This window comes from Bufo gargarizans, chromosome 2, assembly GCF_014858855.1.
Source record: "Bufo gargarizans isolate SCDJY-AF-19 chromosome 2, ASM1485885v1, whole genome shotgun sequence".
Taxonomy (NCBI): domain Eukaryota; kingdom Metazoa; phylum Chordata; class Amphibia; order Anura; family Bufonidae; genus Bufo; species Bufo gargarizans.
Window position 1 is genome coordinate 622,520,615 of NC_058081.1, and position 18,290 is coordinate 622,538,904.

Here is an 18,290-nt window from a genome sequence, read left to right on the forward strand (position 1 = left end):
CCCCATACACGATTTGCGCATGCGCGAAAATACTATACGTAATTAGCGCATGCGCGAAAATCCACGTAATTAGCGCATGCGCGAAAATATCAAATCTCGCGATTCCTCCGTTTTCGAGCAACTGGCTAACACCCACAACTAAGATGGGCGAAACTGGATCGAATGCATTGTGCGCATGTCAGAGCAGTAATGGGTGCCACCCAACACATATCACATGATCAAAGTGATCTCAATAGAGCTACTAGTCCATGGAACCCGATACCATATGTAATTGGGTCCTAGGGCAATGCCGCACGGCCACCCACATGTCAAAGCACGTATGGTAGTCGGGCACAGTGCCCCAAAGATCCAAAATCTAAACTATAAAAAAATGTTTTACTTGATTTGTATATGAATGTCACATATTGATGGACAATTCATAATAATGAGATATCGGCGTAAACAATGGGAAAACAAACCTACATCGCAGGGGGATCCCCACGGAACGCCACTATTCTCTCAAAAAGTAACAACATTGATACCCATAAATGAATATGAGCATTCATTTCAAGGAAAAAAAGGGGAAGAACAACCATAATAATGCAGGCACCATGGACAAACGGATCAAATTTTTCTATATGAACGGTATACGGGGGCATCCAGAACAATGTACAACAAATTCCGCACAAATAGTAAAGCACTGAACCAGGCATATATTAATTGAATAGAATAAATAGATGTTGGGGAGCCAACTGGAACCAGGATGAACGTCACATCATGCAGTGCCTCCGCCAAGGCAGTGAGATCAAAATGAATCTAAAAACAAAGAGAGAAAATTTTAGCGATTCTCATAAAAAAATATACTTGATTCAAGATAATGATTCAAATGCAGAAACACACGTGCATTTGACCTACAGAAAAGGATACGGATCCTGCAGAGTAGAGAAGGCATAAGATATGGGCAGTGCCAGGGCCAAACTACACTAATCCACCCTAAAGTCCACGTTTAACCCATTAGGTTTTAACGTCTTTAGCGTATATATCCAGTATAACTCGCGTTTTTTAAGGATAGCCTGTCTATCTCCACCACGCCTCCCCAATTCTACCTGTTCCAAAACGCGAAATCTCAAATCACTCTGTGTGTGCCCTGCCACTTTAAAATGTTTGGACACTGGTAAATCCATCTTTTCTTTCCTGATGGAGTAGCGATGTTGATTCAATCGTGTCTTTACATCCCACGTGGTCTCACCAACATACCACTTCCCACACGGGCAGGTCAGTTGGTAGACCACGTAGGATGAGTCACAGGTCAAGAATTGAGTGATTTTCATCATCCCACCAGTGGCCGGATTTAAAAATGTATCTCCTTTGATCATAAGTTTGCAATTTATGCAATGATAGCAAGGGTAGCAACCAGTACGAGTAGAACCACACATTGTCCTCACATTGATCCTGGCACTGCCCACATCCGCCCTCACCAATCTATCACCCACATTCCGTCCTCTCCGATAGGAGAAGAGAGGGGGTGATTTAAATTCCGCAATTTGGGGAAAACTATTCCCTATCAATCTCCAATGTCTCCGAATGACACCCGCAATTTGCGGGCTGTCAGTCGAGAAATGGGAGATGAAGGGAATACGAGGACTTTGGGCCTCTTTCTGAACGATAGTATCAGTGAGTTGATTCCCCAATCTATCAATGGTATTTCTGATCAGCTTTTTCGGATATCCACGTATGGCAAATTTCTGACTAATTTCTTGGAATCTAGTATGTCTCACTTGTCTATCCTTAACTATGCGATGTACTCGCAAGAACTGGCTGTAGGGTAGAGATCGGATCATGGAACGAGGATGGTGGCTGTCATATCGTAACAGAGTGTTCTTGTCAGTAGGCTTGACAAATAAATCAGTGCTCAAACCTCGTCCCATGATCCGGACCTCTGTGTCCAGGAACTGTAGTTTATCCATGGACTGCACCATAGTAAATTTCACAGTGGGGTCGATTTCGTTGAGAAAAGCATGGAACGCAAGGAGGTCCAACGTGTCGCCCGTCCACACCAAGAAGATATCGTCGATATAGCGCCACCACCCCAGAACATGTCTGAAGTGGTGGCTGCCATAGATCGACGACTCCTCGAGGTGGGCCATATAGATGTTTGCATAAGTGGGCGCCACGTTGGACCCCATCGCGGTTCCACGCAACTGAACAAAGAAATCGTCCTGAAAAAGAAAATAATTTTTCGTGAGAACAAATCTTAATAATGAAAGTAAAAAATCTTGACAAATTTCAGAATAATCAGAACTTCTAAGACACGCCTCAACAGCTGCAGCTGACCAAGCTCATGGTCAATCGACGTGTATAAACTACACACGTCGAATGACACAAGAGCCGAGCCTGCAGGGACCTCAAGTTCATTTATTTTAGACAAAAAATCACCCGTGTCTCTGATGAATGATCTGGTGGAGATGGCAAAACGGCGCAACATTTTATCAAGAAAAATCGCTACATTGTAAAAAAGGGATTCCCTCCCAGATACAATTGGGCTGCCAGGCGGGGGCAAAACCCCCTTGTGTACTTTTGGCAGGGTGTATAACAGAGGTGTACAGGGCTTGTCCCGATACAAGTAGCTGAACAACTTGTCATCAATAATTTCCACCTCACGGGCTTGATTTAAAATATCTCTTAGCTCCCTTAGTAAGCCAAATTTCGGATCCTGTGGCATGGATCTATGAGGATTTTGACCTACCTCTAGATGAATGATGAACATCTGTCCTTGCTGATGGTGCCCCATCATGCCACTGCCGCTGTATACCTGCCTACCATTATGTTTATGGCTGCTGCTGCCACCACCGCCGCAGCTACTACTCCCTGCTGCTAATCCCCCTACTGCCATTTTCATTACCGCTACAGCCACTATCATTACCACTACATAGTCACCATTACTATGACTACTATACTAAAAGAAAATTCTGACGGGTTCACAAACTTTTAAGCACCACTATATTACCCCTACACACTTTACCGTTTCCATATCCACAGTGTACCACTGCTGCTCCCAAATAAAAGGGAGAATTTTTCCAGGCTTGTTCAACTTAACAAGCCACTGTTTGTTCTAGCAATTAAATGAGTTTTCCAAGATTTTTATACTGATAACCTATTCTCTGGATAGGTCATCAGTATCTGATCTGTGGGGGTCTGACACCTGGAACCCCCGTGATCAACTGTTTTGAGAAGGTATCAGCTCTCCTGTGAGCGCCTCTGCCTTCTCGCAGCTTACCAAGCACAGCACCGTACATTGTATAGTGGCTGTGCCTGGTATTGCACTCAGCCCCACTCACTTGCTAAGCTGCTCCTAGGCCATGTGACCTATGAGCGCGTCGTCACTCGGCCTAGGAAAAACAGAGAGAAGGCCACAACGCTAACAGGAGCGCTGCTGCCTTCTCAAAAAGCTGATTGGTGTGGGTCCCGGGTGTCAGACCCCCACCAATCAGATTCTCTGAATAGGTCATCGGTATAAATATCTTGGAAAACCCGTTTAACACTTGTTCATGTATAAATACTTGCAGGCATTCTGCTCCTGTTAATGCATAATTTTTGGACGCTTATGCAGAACGCTTTTTTTCCCCTGACATTAACGTGTGTGTGTGTATAAATGGCGGAAGGGATTTCCCATTAAGGCATAATTTTTGGACACTTGGTCCCAACAAGTTGCAGTTTTTTTCCCATAACACAATGTGTGTTTAAACATTGTCTGCCCCCTAATAAGGGATAATTTTGGGAAGGTTTCTAATATAAAAAAGCATGTGTCATGGTGCGGTTCACCGTGCCCTGTGATGCCGTGCAGGCTGGCTGCTTGCGCCCTGGCGTACTGGCTGCAGGCCAAAATCCTGTGCAGGCTGGTTGCTAGGGGCTGCATGCTGGCTGCGGTATCTGGTGTGAACCTGCCTGTGTACGTGTGTACCCCTTTGACTGAGTCTGTGTTTGTAGCTGTGTATCCTGGTTGCCATGGGCAATGCCCTGTTCTGTGTTTCCTGGTTGCCATGGGCAACGCCCGGTACTGCAGCCTTGTGCTGTGTTCTGGTTCCCTGACCTGTAAGGGTTAATACCCCTGAATTGCTCTGTGGGTGTATTCCTCACAGGTGCACTTGTTGGGCAGGTATTTTTCCCTGGTATCTGTGTGTTCTGGGTCAGTTCTGCTTTAGTTGATCTGTCGGTCAGTCTTGTTTGTTCTGTGCCTAGCTATGATGTTTCACCCCTTGATACTGACCCTTGGGGTCCCTGCTGCCGTTCATGTCTGTCCATGTTTCTGTGTGGTATTCCTTTTTCTGCATTGATGTTAACGTTTGGTTGCTATGTTCTGTTTTTGTCTGTTCATGTCTTTACCTGAATCTGTCCATAGCTTAGCAGAGCTGTATCTGCGTCCGAGCGCTTAGCAGAGCGTATCTGCCTCTGCTTCTGTTCATGTCTGTTTGTCCGCCTGCGGAAGTGGGTCCCTGGCTTCCCTGGAGAGGAAATCGCCATCCGTGTGCAGCTCTGTCTGTCCTGTTTATTCCTGGTTTCTGTTATGTCTTTAATTCGATTCATGCCTGTACTTCTGTAGATACCTTCGTAGGTGTCTCCTGATCCTCCTGACCAGTTGCTACTGTACAGGTGTGGCTCTGGAGTGGCACCTGGCAGCTACCCTAACAGCGAAGTCTATCCCCACCATCAGGGGCCCTAGTGAAGTCCAGGTAGCTCCTTAGTCACGCCCCTTCTGGGTACATACCGTCAGTAGCACAGTGGGTTTTCACCGTGTTCTGTAGCCTGTTTTGCCCGTGTCCTGCCTTGCCTGACGTCTCGGGGGTTCCCCGCGGGATCCCCAGCACGTTACAACATGTGATGGCATGGTGTGTTTTTAATCACACTTTTTGACAACACCATGAACCATGAGTTTATCCATAGCCATATACAGTATGTCAATGTCACTCTGACATTATTTGCTATTGTTGTCATTGTGTTCAAGAGCTTAACCTCTTCTACCCCAGGCCAGTTTTCACCCTCCTGCCCAGGCCATTTTCTGCAAATCTGACGTGTCACTTTATGTGGTAATAACTTTGAAACACTTTTATTTATCCAAGGCATTCTGAGATTGTTTTCTCGTGATACATTGTACTTCAAATGTGCAATTTTCAAAATTTCAATTTCTCTGCTTTTAAAACAGAAAGTGATACTTCATAAAATATTTATTACTTCACATTCTCCATATGTCTACTTTATGTTGGCATCATTTTGTAAAAGTCATATTTTTTTTTTTTTTAGGATGTTAGAAGGCTTAGAATTTTTGAAGCAATTCTTAAACTTTTTAAGAAAATTTCCAGAACCTACTTTTTAAGGACCAGTTCAGGTCTGAAGTCACTTTGTGGGGCTTACATAGTGGAACCCCCCCCATAAATGACCCAATTGTAGAAACTACACCCATCAAGTTATTCAAAACTTTGTTAATTCAAACTTTGTTAACCCTTTAGGTGTTCCACAGGAATTAAAGGAAAATGGAGATGAAATTTCAAAATTTCAAATTTTTGTCAGATTTTCTATTTTAATAATTTTTTTTCTTTAACACGTCGAGGGTTAACAGCCAAACAAAATTCAATATTTATTACCCTGATTCTGCGGTTTACAGAAACACCCCATGTGTGGTCATAAACTGCTGTATGGGCACACGGCAGGGCGCAGAAGAAAAGGAGCTCCATATGGCTTTTGGAAGGCAGATTTTGCTGGACTGGTTTTTTAGATGCCATGTCCCATTTGAAGCCCCACTGATGCCCCCCCACAGTAGAAACTCCCAAAAAGTAACCCCATTTTGGAAACTAGGGGATAAGGTGCCAGTTTTATTGTTACTATTTTGGAGTACATATGATTTTTAATTGCTTATTTTATACTACGTTTTTTGTGAGGCAAGGTAACCAAAAAATGGCTGTTTTGGCATCATTTTATTTTTTACAACATTCATCTGACAGGTTAGATCATAAGCTATTATAATAGAGCAGGTTGTTATGAACGCAATGATATCAAATATGTCTACTTTCTTTGTTTTTAGTTTTACATAATAAAGCATTTTTGGAAAATGTGTCTCCATTTTCTTAACGCTTTATTCTTGTGCAGGGGTTCGTTTTTTGCAGGAAGAGTTAACGTTTTTATTGGTACTATTTTTGGGTACTTATGATTTTTTGATCATTCATTATTACACGTTATCGGGCAAGGTGACCAAAAAATTGGTTGTTTTGGCACAGTTTTTATTTATTTTTACAGCGTTCACCTGAGGGGTTAGGTCATGTGACTTTTTTTTAGAGCAGATCGTTACAGACGTGGCAATATCTAATATGTATACTTTTTCTTATTTATTTAAGTTTTACACAATAATAGCATTTTTGAAACCCCAAAAATTATGTTTTAGTGTCTCCATAGTCTGAGAGCCATAGCTTTTTTATTTTTTGACTGATTGTCTTAGGTAGGGTCTTATTTTTTGCGGGATGAGGGGGGGCATACGTCTTCTTTCTTTTTTTTTATCGCTTGGTGTTGCACTTTATGTGATGTTAGGTGACAAAAAAATTGCTTTTGCCACTGTTTTTATTTTTTACGGTGTTAGGTCATGTGATATTTTTATAGAGCAGGTTGTTAAGGATGCGGCAATACCTAATATGTCTACTTTTTTAAAATGTATTTCACTTTAACACATTAATAGTCATAGTGTTTTTTTTATATTTTTTGACCACTTAGGTAGGGTCTCATTTTTTTTTGTGGAATGAGGTGATGGTTTGATTGGTACTATTTTGGGGGGCATACGCCTTTTTGATCTCTTGGTGTTATTTTGGCACTGTTTTTATTTAATTTTTTTAGGGTGTTTAGCTGAAGGGTTAGGTCATGTGATATTTTTATAGATCTGGTTGTTATGGACTCGCGATACCTAATATGTATACTTATAGTATAGTTTATTTTTATTTTTTGAGCAATTCTCTTATGTAGGGGCTCATTTTTTGTGGGATTAGGTGATGGTTTTATTAGTACCATTTGGAGGGACATATGCCTTTTTGATTACTTGGTGTAGCACTTTTTGTAATGTAAGCTGACAAAAATGTCTTTTTTGGACACAGTTTTTATCTATTTTTTTATGGTGTTTATCAGACGGGGTGGATCATGTGATATAGTTATAGAACCGGTCGTTACGGATGCGGTGAAACCTAATATGTGTTTTTTCCTTTTTTTCTATTTTTTTATGAAAAAGCCAGGGGAAAGGGGCAGTTTTTTCTTTTTTACTTAAAACTTTATTTTTTTATTAACACTTTTTTTTGCTTTTTTTTTTTTTACTTTATTTCTGTCCCACTGTGGGACTTCAACTTTTGAGGGTCTGATGCTCTCTGCAATGCATTACAGTACATCTGTATTGTAATGCATTGCCTGTTAGTGTATTACACTGAGTAACACACTAACAGGTTGCCTAGGAGACGCAGTCTGAGGCTGGATCTCAGCCTCCGTAGAAGGCAGGTCCCCATGCCGTGCAAGGCATTGGGCAGCCTGTGCATGGCATCGGGCTGCTTTTTCACCCATTGGGTCCCCGCCACAGCAGCGCGGGGACCCGATGGGCTCCCTCACCCGCCGCATGCACCTTCTATGCAGCGGTCAGTGCTGACCGAGGCATAGAAGGGGTTAATCTGCCGGCATAGGCTTTTACAGCGATGCCGGCAGATATAGCAGGGGGCCGGCTATCAGGGAAGGTCTGGCCCCTGCAATGATCGTCTGTGCACCGCTCCCGTGCCCGCCCGATCACCATGACGTAATATTACGTCAAAATGTGGCAAGTCACTTGCCACCATCACGTACTAATCCCTGATTACGCCATATGTTGGGAAGGGATTAACGTGTAACTGTCATTATTATTTTTATTTTTTTTGTAATGTGTAGGGGCAGTGATACTGATCATTTTTGTAATATACTTTAACTACCAAAATCGCACATTTCTATTAGAAAAGTAGCTGTAAAGTGGCCCATTTTGAGCCTTAGCAACGCTCCTCTGTTTACATAATACAGTCAATACTGAGCAAGTCTCCACCTTTAATTAATTAATTAAAATTATCTGGGCAATTGGAGCATGTTGGAGTGATGTAGAATCGATTCAGACATGAGTCAAATGTAAAAAAAAATTGACGAATTGGACACAAAATGAATTTAAAGAAATTCGCTCATTTCTAGATAACAGCCCTCCAGCATTCTTATGCAGCCTATGCATCTTTGCATAGTCTACCTTCCATATTTATACAGACTACAGATGCTTTTTGGGGATTCCTATCAACAGAGTACCTTGTAATGAACTTATTAGAAGGGGGAAGATTTAACAAACAGCAATTGCCTATAGTAAATATCCCTTTTAAAAATGAAAAGTCTGCATGATACAAATCACTTGCTTGACATACAACTAGTTCCTTATGCAGTCTTTTAGAAATATATTTATTCCATGTTGGTTGACAAAACCTAGAGATGAGGCTGATTTTTACTATGATGTCCATAGCCTTGGTTTATGATTCTATTCTATCATATGGAATTTATACAACCTAGTAATCAATTATTCTCATTAAAAACTTTTTCTCAATAATAAACTCCAATTTTGTTCCCAAAAATGTGGTTTAATTAACAGGAATATGTGATATTATATTTTTTTATATAGTTAGTGGTCTCTCAGGATCTGAGAACTCCCTGGTAGAAGCTTACAAGGGGAACCTATGACACAATATATAAAATAAGCCATTAATCTAGAAACCACAGAGCACTGGTGGAATGTTGGATTAGAAGTGAAGACAAATTACTAGGAAAATAATTAGTTGCAGTGGAGAAAAATAAAACCATGATCTTTGTAGGGATTCAACATAATAAACTGTTATTGGAAACTGTAAATAAACTGTAGATCATCCCTGATGCTTAATACTAGGGAAGTTCTATTATTACAGTTAAATAATACAAATGCAGTTGGTAACTAGAACTTAGAAACTACCAGAACAGATGACATTAGTGAGTGGTAGTGGTCAGGTAGAACTTTTTTTCATTAGTAAAAGTGATTAACCTTGAGTTATCCAATTTAGAACCTGGAAATAGATCAGTAAAATACAAGATCAACTAGGCTAGTCATTGACATACGCAACAGTGGTATTTTTTTTCAACTGGCCATTTGAGAGATTTATAAAGTCATATATGTATAATATAGTTGTGGTCCTGGCTACGGTTGGAAACTGGACTGTCAACTATCAATGGCTGAGGTGTGCCGGAAGCCATGGCCGTGTGCGAGCTAAATGAGGGGCATGCCCTGATGGTGAGAGAAGTAGAGAGGGGAAGGGCGGGAGGGGTGAGAGTGCGGCGTCCATGAGAATAAGCGGGGCGGTGTTAAATAGGCCTCCTTCGCCCCTCCCACAAACGCAGGCTGAGCTTCAGCCTTATCCACTTGTGGTCCTGGCTACGGTTGGAAACAGAGTGGACAAACCAGGTTAGGACAACTGACTTGAGTGTCAACTATCAATGGCTGAGGTGTGCTGGAAGCCATGGCCGTGTGTGAGCTAAATGAGTGGCAAAAATCAATCGGGTAGGAAATAACTTTATTGCTGGACTCAGAGGGCTAAACTAGTAAAGGCTTTGGCAATTTCAACCTGCGGGTTTGGAACGTAGTGCGTAAAACAGGAAGATTGCCATCTGCCCATTTTTTGAATGACATGCGCTGGGACCCCATGACTTAACGCTGCGGATGCTGCTCCTATGCGAAACGAATGTCCTGAAATGGCCTTGGAATTAAAACCTAGTCCGGAAGCCAAGATTCTGATGTGGTGAACGAACTGTGATGCTGTGAGATGTTTGGAATTGAAAGGAAGAAGAGGGCTGCCTGGCGTGGAGTTTTTTAAAGCGGCGAATAGCTGTTTGAGCACAGCAACTGGGCACCAATCATTGAAGGTCTGGAAATACAGGATGTTTACTGGCGGTCCCACCTGAAAGGTTTTAGTGGAGTGAAGTAGTAGGGTAAATGTGTCTGATGCCAGGCTAACTGATCTATGGTGGGGCCTGCGCGTCCAGGAGCGCTGGTAAATTCCCCGGGCCGCAAAAAAACATAAAAACTGAGGTACATGGCTGCTTTGAGCACTATGCTTTTGTATGGCCCGAAAGGATCATTGTCTAGGGAGGTGGAAAAGGCCCGGAACATTGCCCCGGTGACTGGCTTTCTGCTGGACTCTGACTTATTGCTGTTCTTTTGGATTCCTCTCAGAGTGGATTTTATGGCTTGAGAAGAAAATATGGACTGACTGGCTGGATGATCTAAAGTGAAAAATTTTTGTACCCCTGCCAAGTACAACTTGATGGTTTTAAACGATAGCCGAAGTCCTGTGTGACAAAAAGCCAGGAATGCCATGATGTAAGTTGTTCTATCCAATTCTTCTTGTGGATGCCTGAGGGAGAATTGCCTGAAGGTTTCCCACCCTGTTTTATAATTCCTGGCTGTATTGAGGGACAAGATATTATGGATGAGTGACTTTGCTGTTCTGATGTGCTTGCTTAGTCCATTATCAGTGTATCGAGGGTGGGTGGAGGGACCCCTGATGGATCGATCGGCGTCTGGCATTACCTGAAAGAAAACAGGAAAGTTGAAACGAGAGAGGGCATCAGCAGCCGTGTTTGCTGAACCCTGTATGAATCTGCATGAAAAATGAAAATTGAACTGTAAAGCAAGGCACACTAGTCTGCGGACAAAAGGCATAATTTGTGGAGAAGAGGAACGGCCTTTGTTGAGGATTTCTACGACTGCCTGATTATCTGTGACAAAAATGACTGGCTTATTCCTCCAAAGCTCGCCCCAGACCTGTACAACTGCGACAATAGGATAGATTTCTAGAAGTGGAGAGGATTTGATAGAACTCTGAACTGAAGAAATCTGAAGCGGCCAAGGACCTGCGAACCAGTGGTTGTTAAAAATGGCTGCAAAACCTTTTGATGCTGCTGCGTCGGAAAAGACTGTAGGTGAATTACGGTCCCAAGAAGGGACAAAGAGGGAGATGCCATTCCAGTTTGAAAGGAAATGGTGCCACATGTGTAAGTCGGCGGTCGCTGCAGTGTCAAGATGGATCAAGGCATCCTGATCCGAGGCAGCAGGTAAAAGTTGCACCAGTCTGGAAATGAAAGCTCGGCCCTGAGGCATGATCTTTGAGGTGAAGTTTAACATTCCCGGAAGTGACTGGAGTTCGACTTTGGCGAGGGTCCTGGCCGTGACTGATTTCCTGATGGAATCTTGGATTTTTTTTAGCTTGTCGTCAGGCAGTCTGGCTTCCATCTTACTAGTGTCCAAGATGATGCCCAGGAAGGTTATGATTAAAGATGGGCCTTCAATTTTTGCCCGGGCAACCGGGACGTTCAATTTTGAAAATAAATCAAGGAGTACCTGGAGCTGATTGGGTGCTTGATCTGAGGCTTCGATCAGCCGGAAGTCATCCAGGTAGTGAATGACCCTGGAACACCCGCCATGATTGAGCAAGACCCAGTGGAGAGCTTTTGATCAAACAGCCAAGGGCTGCTTTTTGATCCAAACATCAATCTGTCTGAAAAATAATACAGGTCCCTCCATTTGATGCCATAAAACTTCCATAATTGAGGTGAAACTGGAAGTAATTTCAAGGCATCGGCAATATCTGCCTTGGAAAGCCAAGCGCCTGGTCCCAGCTGGAGAATCAACCAAATGGCTTTGTCCAAGGAAGAGTACTGCATGGGGGAATTAGAGAATTTAAACCGGGTGTGCTGAAAGCATGAGGAGCAGAGAGGTAAAAAATCAGCCTTTTTTATTAGAATTTTTTTTGTAACCAAACCAATGGGGTTGACCCTCCAGATGTCAAAGGGGGGGGGGGGGGGGGGGGGGGGAGGACAGTGAATGGACCTAGGAGAAAACCTTTGCTAATTTCGGACTGAATGAGAAAGTCAACTGACTCCGATCTGCCAAAGCGGAACGGAGATTGGAGCCTTCCCATGTGGCCAGCAGGGAGAAAACCAGCCCTGTGTGGAAACCCTGCGAAAATCCAGAAACCAAAAATTGCACAAAGTTGGTGTTGTGATGATGCTGGAGGAGGGCAGCTAGTAATTTGATATTGACCCCGGCTAGTCATGAATTTTTGGATGATCTTTGCGGACAAGAAGACTGGGGATGGGCCCTGAAACAAATGGAGCAAACGTGCATTTAGAAAAATAGCAGTCTGACCAATTTAAATTATTGCAGACCTGACTCCTGCCCAAAAATACTATGGGCCTGCCCCATTTGTCAGCATTCTGCCCTGAACTTGAGGACCCGGAAGGAATGGCAGGGGGCCTACCTTGGCCCAGAGATCCTGAATTGGGACACCAGTCGGAGGAATGCGAGATGGATTAGCAGGTGGCACAGGTGGGCGCTTTAAGACCCGCAAAATGCCTGCAGAACAGCTCCATGTCTAGTCTGGACCAATCCGTGACGTGCTGAAATTGGGACAGAGCAGTAGCGGCTTTGGCAGAGAACGAGCGGTGATAGTCGTAAAAGGCATGACCTCCATACTTGTGGCCCAAATCAGTTACTCTGTACAGGTAGGTGTCTAGCTCTTCCCTACGGTGTGGTTGGGCAGAGCATAGAATATCCTGGAATAAGCTGAAAGCCAGCAGAAATTCTGGAATAGAGAGTTTTTTGTGCAAGCAGGCATCTTTAGACTTAAGAACGACTGACACGTCTCCACATGCAATGGTCTTATTTTCATTGGAGTCGTGCGTGGAAATGAGGATAGAAGACAGGTTTACGTCTTTACCTGCCAAAATATCCTTCCGGATGTTGTCTGGAACAAAGTATGATGGGGCAATGGTAAAGGAGCTGGGAGCCCTACCTGGGGTTGGAGCACAAGTGGTGGAGGGGCCTTGGACATTTATATCCGGCATTGATGGGCTGGTCTTCACAGCCAGCAACCTGGTCTGGATGTCGGAAACTGAACTGGAAAGACTGTTAATAGTTGAGTGAAGCATGGCCAGCGAAGTCTGGATTGTGGACAGGGACACTTGTTCTTCCGCAGCTAAGATAGGCTCAACAGCTAGAAGCCTGTACAAATCTGCTTTGTGAGCAGAGGCAGGATAGCGAATGCCTCTCCTAGTTAATTCAGTCATTAGCTTTGGAATGGTCCACTGCCTGAAGGAACGATTGCTTCCATGGGCCGAACCGGGGGATTCCAGAATGGAGCGATTCTCAGCGATATCAGAAGCATGGGACATCGTGGCTGTAAAATAAATGACGTGAGAATGAAAAAATGGAAGTGAGGAGGGTGGTAGAGCCACCTGACACTCTTGAGTGAACCTGCGGAACCCTCTGAACACAAAACACTGAAGCGTGACAGAGAAAGCCATCACCAAGAAAGAGGGGTAAGAGGGCTGACCCACCTGACGAGCTGGCCTAGATTACCTAAAAGAAAGGCGACATACATGATTCCGGCAGGATCCTGAAGGACAAAGTAGTGAAAACACCAAAACTTACCTGGATTTGGCATATGATACCGTGGAACTGGAATGATCTGGATGGCTAGGGACCTAAGACTAATAACTGGAGGAAACCACCTAAACGGAAACCGAACCAGACAGACCTCTTGGATGACCCTGGAAAACATGGGGTGAGGCTTGAGAGATGCTGGAGACAACGTAGAACCTGATGTGGATCAGGGAGCTAGAAGCCCAAGAATATCGAGCGACTGAACCGTGCCTGATACATGTGAGGCAATCGAGCAGTTCACCTGGAGTCAGAAAATGGAATGACCTGATCGTGTCAGGCGGTCAAGAAAACACGTGTACTAGCTGAGTGGCCAGTGGCAAACTGCACCTCACGCGTATCAGGGCAAAAACAAACAATAAATGAAACTGATTGAACATATGCCTGATGCGTGTCGGACGACCCGATGTACCTGCTGCGTGGCAGAACCGTAATGAAAGCACCTGATGCGTGTCAGGAAATTATAAAAGAAAAAGAAACCTGTTGAAAACAAGCATGTCCCTTTTACGTGTCAGGGCGGTGAATGAACCTGATGCCTGTCAGGAAAAAATAAAATGACATGAATCTGCTGCGTGGCAGACAAATGACTGGATGAACCTGATACGTGTCAGGCAAAAAATGAAATGACATAAATCTGCTGCGTGGCAGACCAATAATCGGATTGACCTGATGCGTGTCAGGCAAAGAACATGGACCTGAAGCATGTCAGGAAAGGAAACAACTTGTACCTGAAGCGTGACTGGTCAGGTGATCACTTGAATCTGATGCGCGCCAGAACACAATTTTTGAATTTTTTTTGCAACCTGATTCTGAGGCGTGTCAGGAGATAAAACATATACCTGATGCGTGTCAGGAAACACGAAAAAACGTGATGCGTGTGGCAAAGCTGAGTCAGCGCTTTTGATGTAAGGTATGGATAAAATTAACTGCAAGGTGATAGCGAGTGGGTGTAAATTGTGCGGACCCGGTGGCTTGTTAACTTCTGCATCATAGAATATATAGTGTTTTTAAACCAGCGCTTGCATGTGAATTTTTTTTTATTTTTAATTTTTTGCAGCAAATGAATGAGGAGATCCCTGGATCTTATGTGAGGCGCAGGGCCGGCTCCAAGTCCGCCAGAAAGAGATCGGCATGTACCATATATCTGATCTCCGTTTGCACTATTCATGGGAAAATCCCCATAGAAATTTAGTGAAATCATTGATATGATCTCTGGGGGACATGATCTTCATTTGGGTGACATGTGACACAAACTGGAACTGGATCTGCAGATATGAACGTGACTGTAAGAGGGGGGAACTTTCTCACTGGCTTGTTACTCTTATATGCAGTGTATGGATATATGGACTGAAGGGCTGAGATCATTGCGAGCATTTTGACAACTAACAGGCAAGTGCGCAGTACGTCCTGCATGCGAGCAGAATGAAAACATTGAGCGGTCTGATGGAGTGTACGAGACGCCAATCGCCAGTCTTCAAAGCGGTGACCTAAGCGTCCGACGTTGCCCAGGAGACCAGTGCAGGAGAGTTGGGGCCCAGACGTGCACCGAGCTGGGTGTAGCTGGAGGCGCAAGAACAACGGTCACCGAGGCTCCCAGGATGGGGAGCAGCTCAAGGCACCGCTTAGCTTACAGGAGGTGAGAGGACCGATTTGGTGCGGTTATAACTTCGGAGCGGCGGCAAGTACGGAGCGGCAACGAGATCGGAGTGGCGGCGTGCGAACCTGACCCGGAAGTGATGGGACGTCACGTGAGAGTGCCGCGTCCATGAGAATAAGCGGGGCAGTGTTAAATAGGCCTCCTTCGCTCCTCCCACAAACGCAGACTGAGCTTCAGCCTTATCCACTTGTATCAAAAGTGACACCCAGGCCCTGATGCCTTAGGAGATCGAAAGACTGCTCTGTCCCATAAGTATGATAAATGGCATGTGGTAGGTGGTGACACCTATACAGAAATTTTCATTGGGGCCAAAGAGCTACAAACTTAAGTCTCTTATGATATTTAGAGCACAGGCCTCCAACCTTTGACTCTCCCGTTGGCTGTAATGGCATGAAGAGAGCTGTACACAACAGTTGGGTGCAGATGGTTGATCAGGCATATGTAGTATGTAGAGAGTTACTCCTGAACTACCAAAGAATGTCTAGCTATTTTTATTTTTTTCTCTAAATGTCCCATGTTTTGTAAGGCTGGATACAGGCAAACCTTAACAGATGTATATACATTTTCAACCAATTATTCTTTATTGCTCCAATACACTTTCAATTTTCAAATTAACTTATTTAAAAATCATTTACCACTTCAAAGGTTATAGACTACAAAGAAACCCTGTATGCAGTCTGCTCCTCCAGTTATGTTACTTCACACCCTCTGCCCCCTATAATGCTATCCTGCAGATAGTACAAGAGGAGGCACATGGCAAACAGTAAAAAATAGCTACATTGGGTTTTATAGCATGTAACCAAGATCTGCATGGACGCTGTATGCACAAAACAGAAGATTGTTACATAAGCCTGATCAGCAACATGGTTCTGCCTATTCTCCTAGTTACTAACTTTGTTTTGGCAGTTGCTATACACTTGCCTTGCATTTGAATCTGGGTTTTTATCATCTAGTCTTACTTGGTTGATTGGGGTGGAGTACTAATTGTGAGTTGATTTATATCCAATCCTCAATTCAGTAAGGTGGCTTTTCCTCTCACAATCTGATACAATGATTTATTTTTCTAGTTTAGTGTATATTTTACGTATTCTGTGTCACACAGTGAAGGGTCTGTTAGTAGATGGGAGGTATTTTCCTCCCAGAGACTGATTGCAGCAAGGTGAGGTCAAGCACCGGGCCTGATTTCACTTGCTGGTTCGGGCTTTGCGAACACCCAACTCTCATTGAAGGCAGCTAGAGGGTGGGATATAGCTGTCTGTGTTAAGGTATGAGGCTTGTGCCTGGATGAATGTTTGTGACCTGTTTGGGGAAGACAGGATGACTAAATCCTGGACTTAAACTTTGGTGTGGACCTATTTGCAAAGTGTGAACACATGCCTGGACTTGGACTCTTTATGCGGGACCTGCAGCATGGTGTGAACTGAACACCAGGACTTTTACCTAAGGTGAAGAGGTTTGCTGAGCTGTTAAACCTGCTTGTGGGAATAAAACACTGCAGTTTGATCAAGAACTGTTTTTGGTTCCTCTGTTCTGCGTCCCCTCACCCTTCCTACCAGAGCGAATCCCCACATCTGGTAATTTGTAGTTCCACATTGTCCATCGTGTTTCTGGACATTCTGGACATTAATTCCACAGTTTAACCCTTTCTAGCCCAGAGTTTTGTTTTTTTAATTTTTGTGTTTGGTGCTCCCTGCCTTCCCAGTGCTAAAACTTTTTTATTTTTCTGTTCACATAGCCATATGAGGACTTGTTTTTTGCAGGACAAAATGTACTTTCCAATCCCATCATTTAATATTTCATATAATGAAGTGGTAAGCAGGAAAAAAATATCCTATGAGGAACTATAACAAGCAATCATTAGATTGCTACTCTCGTAGACTCCAATGCACTAGCATTGGAGTCTATGAGAAATGTACTAGTTTCCTATGGAGCCCTGCTACAGACAGGGGCTCCATAGGAAACACTATGCAGCAGCCTCCTGTCATTCTCTATGACAGCTGCTGCTGCATACAAGCTCTAGCTTCTCCGATCACCGCCAGAGGGAGCCGGAGCATACCCGGAAGCGGGCGTTTCTGAGTTTCCACACGCTCAGATGTCATGGTCGACCACGGCATCTGATATGGTAAATGTCTACGACCAGCATTATCGCTGGTCGCGGACATGAGCCCCTGGGTGTCTGCTGTATGAAACAGCCGGCACCCCGTGGCTATGGCTATGCTAGTTTGCGTTCAGATAGGGTCAGCTCGATATTAATCTGTTTTGTTCACTGTCACTTATCTGCCATCTAAATGTATGCCATATATTTACCCCCACTTGGTTGCTTGATCATCTCGTTCCTCAATAACCTTCATTTCTGATATGTGCCAGTATTGATATATACTTCACTTTTGTGTTTTTTGAGACTGCCGTGCAATTCAGCTCTACTGTAAGTCATGAGGCCATCTGATTTCTATAAGCCACCATTAGCATACGGGAAAGGTGACTGGTATAGGTGTTCAGTCCTGTAGTCTTGCACACATCTGGCATTGTTACACCAAGACTACATGAAAAGTTTTAATTTTTTTTATTTTTAGAAGCATCATATAAATCCTATACTCTCTGGCATCTGATTATTTAACATGGCTCATTAAGCTCATTCTCTGCAAATTTCTTTGGAAAATGCACATCTTAGGATGGTCATAACATGTCTATATAAGTAATTTAAAATCCATTAACAGCATGCACCATACTAACGCACACAATGGAAATTAACTGTTACAAAATATTCCCTTCAATTCATATACAAATACATATATTCAGTATACACAGTGTGGCAGTCGACCATCAAATGACTCAGGAGATTGCTTGTTTATTAGAACACCTCTACTGATTACAATGGGTCCATACACGATATAGTGAGAGCTGCTGAGCTAAATATTGTCTCTTAACATAAATACTTGAAAACTAAATATACTAAGAGTAATTACCTTGCTGAATAATTAGAGAGAATTGCTTTAAGCTGATGGAGATAAGGAACTCCATACACTACAACTTCCTCTTCTGGATGAAGCTCAATGTCAACAGACGTCATTACTTCTTGGATGAAACTGGTCCAATTAAAATCCTAAAAAG

General features: G+C 43.5%; 1 protein-coding gene across 1 annotated transcript in view; it reads right to left on the bottom strand.

Annotated features, from left to right (window-relative positions):
* Window positions 1–18,290, bottom strand: part of MMEL1 (membrane metalloendopeptidase like 1) — a 202,866-nt gene that overhangs the window by 60,859 nt on the left and 123,717 nt on the right. Inside the window, exon 11 of the mRNA XM_044278346.1 lies at window positions 18,146–18,282. Coding sequence (XP_044134281.1) covers window positions 18,146–18,282 — 137 coding nt within the window. The remainder of the gene's footprint in view (window positions 1–18,145; window positions 18,283–18,290) is intronic.